Source organism: Trachemys scripta, chromosome 7 (assembly GCF_013100865.1).
Source record: "Trachemys scripta elegans isolate TJP31775 chromosome 7, CAS_Tse_1.0, whole genome shotgun sequence".
Classification (NCBI taxonomy): Eukaryota; Metazoa; Chordata; order Testudines; family Emydidae; genus Trachemys; species Trachemys scripta.
Genome location: NC_048304.1, coordinates 30,360,840 through 30,368,922, shown reverse-complemented (window position 1 = coordinate 30,368,922; position 8,083 = coordinate 30,360,840). Strand labels below are relative to the sequence as shown.

Sequence of the window (8,083 nt, the reverse complement as noted above, 5' to 3'; positions counted from 1 at the left end):
TCCCCAGTCCTCCATCCTCACCCACCCCATCCTTCCCAACCCCTCCATCCTTCCAACCATCCTCAGTCCTCCGTCCTCACCAACCCCATCCTTCCCAACCCCTCCATCCTTCCAACCATCCCCAGTCCTCCATCCTCATCCACCCCCACCCCTCCGTCCTTCCAACCATCCCCAGTCCTCCATCCTCACCCACCCCCACCCCTCCATCCTTCCAACCATCCCCAGTCCTCCATCCTCACCCACCCCATCCTTCCCCACCCCTCCATCGTTCCAACTATCCCCAGTCCTCCATCCTCACCCACCCCCACCCCTCCGTCCTTCCAACTATCCCCAGTCCTCCATCCTCACCCACCCCATCCTTCCCAACCCCTCCATCCTTCCAACCATCCCCAGTCATCCTTCCCCAGCTATGCCTCCGTCCTTCCAACCATCCCCAGTCCTCCGTCCTCATCCACCCCTCCATCCATCCCCACCCACCCCTCCATCCTTCCAACCATCCTCAGTCATCCTTCCCCACCCACCCCTCCATCCATCCATCCCCTCATCCATCCCCACCCACCCCTCCATCGTTCCATCCATCCCCACTCGTCCGTTCGCACCCACCCACCCTTCCTTTCATCCTCCATCCCCACGCCTCTCCCCTACTCCATACCCACACGCCCCTCCATCCATCCCTCCCAACACACCCATCTACCCCTCCACCCGTTCCCCACTATCACCACAAGGGCTGCTCACAACATCCTCCACCCCGGATGGGAGCCCAAGTACCATCCATTCCCCCAGCCAGCTCCCTCCTGCCCCCGCCCCCGCTTCCTGCCCATCACCCCTCTCCTGCTCCGCCCTGCTGCCCCCCCGTCCCCCCTCCCGGTCCCGCCGCGCTCCCTCCTCCCGCTGCCTGCCGCCTCCCCTGGGGCCGGGCTGGGCCGGGCCATCAGTCACTCCCTGGAGCCAGCCCCGCTCCCTCTCCCCGGCCGCCCGCTGCCGCCTGGCTCACTCGGAGCCGCTCGCTCCTGCAGGCGCGCGCTGGCCCCGCGGGCTCTGATGCACCTGTAGCCGCCCCGCGGCAGCGGGGCCCCCAGGGGCCAGTCAGTGCGCGGCCTGATCCGCCAGGCGGGGCCCGATCCTTGGATTTACCTCCCCACGGACTGCAGAGCCGGGCTCCTGCGCTGCCTTCGGGGGACTCCGAGGGCCGAGGGGTCCGTGCCCTGCATCCCGCCAGCCCAGCGCTCGGAGCTACCATGCGAGTGCCCCGGACTGCGGGCGCTGCCGGAGGGAGGGGGCAGCTGCCGGCCAGGCGCCCTGGACACCAGCGCTAGGGGACCCCCACACTCCGGCTCGGCACCATGAGAGCCCCCCGGGAGACCTTGCACCTCCTGCTGGCTACAGCCCTGCAGCTGATCGGCTGCGCAGCTAAGGTAGGGGGCCGTGGGGAGCGGGGCACCTGGGGTAGGGGTAGGGGGACACTGGGGCTGGGGGAAGCGGGGTACCTGGAGGAGCGGGACATCAAGAGGGCTCAGGGAGCGGGGCACCTGGAGTGGTGGGAGGGGGGCACTGGGGGCTGGATGCAGCGGGGCACCTGGGGGCTCGGGGTAGGAGAGCACTAGTGGGGAGCCGGGCACTGGGGGCTCAGGAAGCCGGGCACTAGGGGAGCTGGCACCGGGAGGAGCCAGGCACTGGGGGCTTAGGGAGCCAAGCACTGGGGGAGCTGGCACCGGGGGAGCCGGGTACTGGGGGAGGGACCTGGCCCTTTCCCCGTACCAGTGGAGGACGCACTGTGGGAATGCCGTATCCTGGCAGGGGCAGGCACTGGGGCCCCGTTCGGTTAGCGCCTTGTCCCGGGGGGATAGCGCACGGTCTGGCCTTGCCGGGGGCCCCGGGGCGTGGGGCGGGAGGGTGGCTAGAGCCAGCGCGCAGGCTGGGGACTTGTAGCGCTGGGGCAGAGCTGCAGTGTCCGGGGTAGCGCCCAGGACAGGGGGCAACCGGGACAGACAAGAGCCCCCCGCCCGCCTGGGATTCCCCCTCTCCAGGGTCTCCCCAGCAGACCAGCCCCTCCGGTTCCTGCCGGGATCCACCCCCACTGCCCCGCTCCTGCTGCCCTGACCTCCGCGTCTGCCAAGATTCCACTCACCCCTGCCCCACCGTGCCCCTCCCCGCCCCTAAGCACGGGGGGAGGGGCTGGGAGCCAGGACTCCTGGGTTCTATTCCCAGTTCTGGGAGAGCAGCGGGATCTAATGGGTTGGGGGTGCGGGGCTAGAAGCCAGGACGCCAGGGTTCTATTCCTGCTCGGCCAATGACTCCTTGTGAGTGAGCTGTGGGTGTGGGTCCCCTCTCTGCCCTGCCCAGGACGGGACAGTTCCTCAGGCCCATCCAGCCAAAGATTGTTCCATTGCCCCTAATCCCACATACACCAGGGGGAGCTGTCCCTCCCGAACCCTCCCCCAACTGCTGATTTGTCATTGTAGGGTCTCTTGGGGGTGTACCCAGCCTGACTGCATGCAGGTTAGTGGAGCAACTCTGGGTTGGGCGGGGGGGCGACAGGAATAAGAGGGGAGGGAGTCCCTGAGGCTGGGGTGTAATGGAGTGGGGAGAAGGGGGAGTGGGGTGGGGGCTCCCGCCGAGCTCGACGAAGGGGGGATGGGGCTCAAGCGAGCCTGGGGAGGCAGCCTTCCCTCACACACACATTGTCTGGGACTCAGAACCTGACTGCCTACGTCTTGTCCTTTCCAGGCACCACAGCCCCAGACGAAGGGGACCCACCCGCTGGGGGAAGGTAAGAGACTGGGGTGAGGTGCGGGTTGGGGGGCTGCTGCCACGAGGCAGGGGGACGTGTTTGAGGATAGCAGTGCTGATAGGGCACATTTGGGAGTTGTTGGGGGTACAGGCACCTCACCCCAGAGGTGGCTGCATCTCAGTACTGGCTGTAGGATCCCTATGTAATCAGCCCTCACCCCCTACCCCAGAGGTGGCTGTGGCTATGTGTGCGGGATGTCAATGGGCACACTGTGGGGGGGTGCGAGGGGGTGCCTTGGCCATGTCAGTTGGCATTATCAGGGTGCGCTGACCCCGGCACTGGCCCCCTCTGACCCCCGCAGTGATACAGTGGATGGAGGTTTATAACCGCAGCTTCTGCCAGCCGAAGGAGATGCTGGTGCCCGTGAGCGAGGAGCACCCAGATGAGGTGGAGCACCTGCTGGCACCCTCCTGCGTGCCCCTGCGTCGCTGTGCTGGGTGCTGTGCCGACGAGGGGCTGCAGTGTGTGCCTACCCGCATGCATGTGGTGGTGATGGAGGTAATGGGAGGGAGGGCAGGGGAGAGAGGAATGCCAGAGGGTGGGTGAAGAGCCAGTCACTGGGGGGAGGGGAATGCCAGGGGTGGGCAGACAGCTAAGGGGGGGGGGGGGGGGGGGGGGGGGAGGAGCCAGGCACGGGGGGGGGGGAATGCCAGAGGGAAGGGGATAGCCAGGCACCAGGGGTGGGGAATGCCAGATGACAGGGGGTAACCAGGCACTTGGTGTGGTGAATGCCAGAGGACAGGGGGTAGCCAGGCACTGGGGAGGGGAGTGCCAGGGGGTGGGAAGAGTGGGTATCGGGGGAGGGGAATGCCAGAGCACAGGGGGGGAGCCGAGGGAAGGTGTATGCTGGGGAGTTGGGCCTTGGCATCACATTACATAAGGTGTGCTGATCCCCCATCCCTAGGCTCTTGGTGCCCCCCTCACTCACCCTTTCTCTGCCCCCCAGGTGATGAAAACCCGCTACCTGTACAGCCACCTGGACCAGCTGGCCTTCGTAGAGCACAGTGCCTGCGAATGCAGGTGAGGGGGGTGTTCATTGTTGAGAGTATGGGGGGCATTGATGGGGTTCCCAAAGCATCTCTGCACCCATAGGGCTCCCCCAGTTGTGACCCCACCGTCTCCAAGATTAGCCAAAGCTTGAACACCCCACTGCAGCCAGTGACCCCCCACCTCAGGCAGGCAGCCCCACAGAGGCACATAGGGGGCCTGTGAGCTCCCCAGTTCCTAGGGTGACTGCTGTGGTCTCCCCCCCTTGGCACTGTGCCACCCCCCCCATTTCAGGGGGCACCCCACTCTCCTCCTAGGGCATCGCACTGCCTCCCATAGGTTGTTCCCCTTTTGGGGGGCAGTTCTCAGCAGCCCCCATTTCCCTGTTAACCTGGCGTCCCCTCTTTTCTTTTGCAGACCAAAGACAAATAGCAAAGTAAATCCAGAAAGGTAAGGACCCCCAGCTCCCCGCACCCCTGCTGGGAGAGGCCGGGGCTGGAGCAGACCGGAGCTTCCCCCACAGCTAGTGCTCCCGCCCCACTCCCTACAGCGCCCCCTGCTGGCTGAGAGGGGAGCTCAGTTCTGATTCTCTCCACAGGCCTGTACGGCCCAGGGGGAAAAACAGCATTGGACGCAAACACAAAAAGAAGAGACCCCCTGAACAGGACTCCCCCCACCTGTATGTCCAGGGACGCTCATGCACCCTCCAGTCCCTGCATGCCTTCCACTTCCTTACTAACTCTGCTTGCATTGGGGGGCATTGAATTGGGGTGAGCAGGGAGGATCAGGTCACCTTATGGGGGTTCACTTCTAACCGGGGGATCCCCATGTCCCCCACTCCAGTACCTCATGGGGGATCAAAGGAGGGGTGGACTACCCAGCCCAGCAGCGTCAAGGCCCCCTCCTGCACCATGAGGATTGGGGCGAGGGGGTTCCCCCCTCCCCTATGTGGAGACCCTCTTGAATTGGGGCTGGAGGGGGTGCTGTTCTATAGGGGTTCCCTATACACTCTAAAGGGTGGGTGAAGGCCCACTGTTATATGGCAGGCAGAGCAGGGGACCCCCAGAGGTTCTGGGGGGCCAGGAAGAGGATACTTCCCTCAGTGTGGAGGTGGGAGTGGGGGATTCCAGAACCATGCCTCTGGGGGCTGAGATCATCTGGATTCTTTCTCTGTCCCCAGGCCCTCCTGCCCACCCTGCTCAGACAAACGGAGGCGCCAGGATCCTCGGACATGCCAGTGCCGCTGCCGGCGCAGGTCCCAGCACTGCCAGGACCGGGGCTTGGAGCTCAATGAGCACTCATGCAGGTGAGACCCCTCTGACTCCCCCCATCTCCCTCCAGACCAGAGACACCTCAAACTCCTTCATGGACCAGACAGACCCCCCAACCTCCTCCTGGACCAGGGACACCCCAAATTCCTTCATGGACCAGACAGATCCCACAACCTTCCCCTGGACTAGAGATCTACCCAAACTCCTCCACAGACCAGACAGACCCACTGACCTCTACCTTGACCAGAGACACCCCAAACTCCCTCATAGACCAGGAAGATCCCCCGACGTCCCCCTGGCCCAGAGACCTATCTGAACTCCTTCACGGACCAGACAGACACACACACCCCAACCTCCCCTGGACCAGAGACCTACCCAAACTCCTTCATGGACCAGGCAGATTCCCACCAACATCTTGCCATGGGCCAGAGGCAGACAGACAGACACCCATCTCCCCTATGGGCTGGAGATACCCCCTGAACTACCCTCACAGGCCAGAGAGTGCTGCAGGATAGAGCCCCCCACGCCTCCCCCATCAGGCTTTGGGACAAGGAAGGTGATTCTGTCTGGGGGAGTTGGGGGTCCTGGGGTTGGTGTCCCTGAACCTGCATGGCCCCTCCAACTGCCCATAGCCACTCTGTTCTCCCCCGAGGTGTGAGAAGCTGCGCAGATGATCTGATGGGGGAGGGGGGTGACCTGGGACCAGCCTCTCCTCCCCCCCCCCCCAAGCCCAGCTCTTCATTGGATCCAGAACAAGACTTTGGCCCTGAGTGCCCCCTGCTGGAGAGGAGCCCAAGGAAGACGAGCAAGGCTGCCCTGGAATGGACCTGATGAGAGGACTCCTGGGACCATGTTGGGGGGTCAGACCCCATTATCCACTGCCTGGACAGGACCTGTCAGGAGGGGCTGCATCTTGCACAGCCTCTCGTGGACTGGGGCAGCCAGATCCCGGGGCCCCTCCAGGACTCGGGCAGCCAGATTCCAGGACCCCTCCGAGACTAGGGCAGATGGATTTCAGGGCCCCTCCAGGATTGGGGTCCAGATCCTGAGGCCCCTCCAGGACTCCGGCTCCCAGATTCCTTTGATGCCCACCAAGGCCGCCCCAGCTCTGCTGGCCAGACTCTCATCCCCTTGTCGTTATTTAAAGTTCCACAAACACCCCTCACTGCCCCGCTCATCCCCAAACCCTTTTAATTTAATACTTGCCCTCACCTTCCTCTCCATCCCCCCGGACCAAACCCCGTTTTCCTGCCGGAGCCAAGGGGAGGCTGAGCACCAGCTCGAGGACCCTCCCGGGGCACGTCCTGCTGCTGTAACTGCCCGCACATTGGTATCCGGCTCTAAAGCTATTAAACGGATGAGACATGACGGCCCGCAGAGCTGTGAGCGCACGACCCCTGCAAACACCTATAGGGGTCGAGGGAGCGTGCCCCACTCTCAGGACTCGCCGGATTGGAAGGGGCTGCTGTTCCGTGGGGCGCCCTATATACTGCACTGGCTGGGGAGGTCCTCACTGGAGGAGGTCCTCTGTTGTGGAGGGGAGGAGGGGTGGAGAGGGAATCCTTGGGGGTTATTGGCCTTTCACCTTTGAGCCGGCCTTCATTCATGCTCCACAAACATGTGGCAGCCTTTACACCCATGAGCTCTTCACTCCAGGGCTGAGGGCTCCTTCATGCTTGGTGTGTGTGGAAAAATTACTGCTCCATCCTAGAGGCGGCTGCATCTCAGTGCCAGGCAAGGGATCCCTCTATAAAGAGCCCCACCCCTGGCACCCCAGTCCAGAGGTGGCTGCATCTCAGCACCTGGTGAGGAATCCCTCTATAAAGAGCATCCACGCCCCACCCCAGAGGTGGCTCCATCTTGGTACTGGGCAGGGGATTCCTGTCTGTACAAGCGCCATAGTTTGGAATCCTTTGGAAACACAAGGTGCTGCTAAAGCATGAGATGCAGTTGATGTTCTATGTGGGGATACTGGAAAAACAGGTGGGCTGGGCCAGCAAGGGGCTGTGGGTCAGGATTGAGAGGCATGGGCAGAGCTGTGGGGGTGGGGAGCCCAGGGCTGGGCTAGCAGGGAGCTGTGGGTCAGGATTGTGGGGCATGGGCAGAGCTGTGGGGGTGGGGAGCCCAGGGCTGGGCTAGCAGGGAGCTGTGGGTCAGGATTGTGGGGCATGGGCAGAGCTGTGGGGGTGGGGAGCCCAGGGCTGGGCTAGCATGGAGCTGTGGGTCAGGATTGTGGGGCATGGGCAGAGCTGTGAGGGTGGGGAGCCCAGGGCTGGGCTAGCAAGGGGCTGTAGGTCAGCATTGAGACCCATCAGAGAACAGGATGGAGGGAATATGTGGGGGATTCCCTTCCTGGCTCTGGGGCCTGTCCTCCCTCCCTTGGGAGCGTGCAGAGCTGTCAGTCTAGTTCCCAACACCAGTGAATGGGCCAGTGCTGGCATTGCCCACAGAGACGTGCTGCACTTCATGACCAGGCTGCAGCCCTGGGGAAAAGGGAGGGGGTGGATCCTGGCAGAGCCAACACCTGCCTGTGTGAGCCACATGTAACACAGGGATTGGGGGCAGCTCATGGATGAGCCCAGCTCCGCTGCCGCTCCCCCCCCCCGCCCACTCCCTCACAGCTTGTGCCCAAGAGCAGGCTTCCTAGGTACTAGGGAGGGGGAGGGGCAGGGATCAGGGCACATCATACACCTACAAGGGGGAAGAGAGCAAGGGTGAGAGCTCTGGGGCTCCATCCCCACTCTCAGAGGGGAGTGAGGTCTAGTGGGTTAGAGCTGGCAGGGGCTGGGATTCAAGACTCCTGGGCTCTATCCCCAGCTCTGTGAGGGGAGTGGGGTCTCGTGGTTAGAGCAGGAGGGGCAGGAGCCAGGACACCAGGCTCACAGCTCTGCCTGTGCCACCTTGGCCTGTTCTCCCCCTATATGTGCCACTCGCCCACCTTGCCTCATCTGCCCTGAGCTTCTCCAGGTGCTGAAATGGCTGCTATTTCAGCAAAATGTGGGGCTAAACCTGATTCCTACATATTCGCACAGAG

The 8,083-nt window shown here is 63.4% G+C and overlaps 1 protein-coding gene across 5 annotated transcripts; it reads left to right on the top strand.

The window, feature by feature from the left end:
• Positions 1–876: 876 nt before the first annotated feature.
• On the top strand, positions 877–6,417 carry VEGFB (vascular endothelial growth factor B). Of its 5 annotated transcripts, XM_034777351.1 has the most exons (9): positions 885–1,415; positions 2,463–2,499; positions 2,728–2,770; positions 3,093–3,289; positions 3,738–3,811; positions 4,196–4,228; positions 4,377–4,457; positions 4,959–5,084; positions 5,682–6,417. In XM_034777351.1, the coding sequence occupies exons 2-9, from the start codon at positions 2,494–2,496 to the stop codon at positions 5,878–5,880; spliced, it is 759 nt and encodes a 252-aa protein (XP_034633242.1). In that variant the 5' UTR covers positions 885–1,415; positions 2,463–2,493; the 3' UTR covers positions 5,881–6,417. The 5 variants fall into 5 exon arrangements, with proteins under 5 accessions (XP_034633243.1, XP_034633246.1, XP_034633242.1 ...); XM_034777350.1 differs by lacking the exon at positions 2,463–2,499 and having other exon boundaries at positions 887–1,415; XM_034777354.1 differs by lacking the exon at positions 2,463–2,499 and having other exon boundaries at positions 893–1,415; positions 5,702–5,870.
• Positions 6,418–8,083: the final 1,666 nt, after the last annotated feature.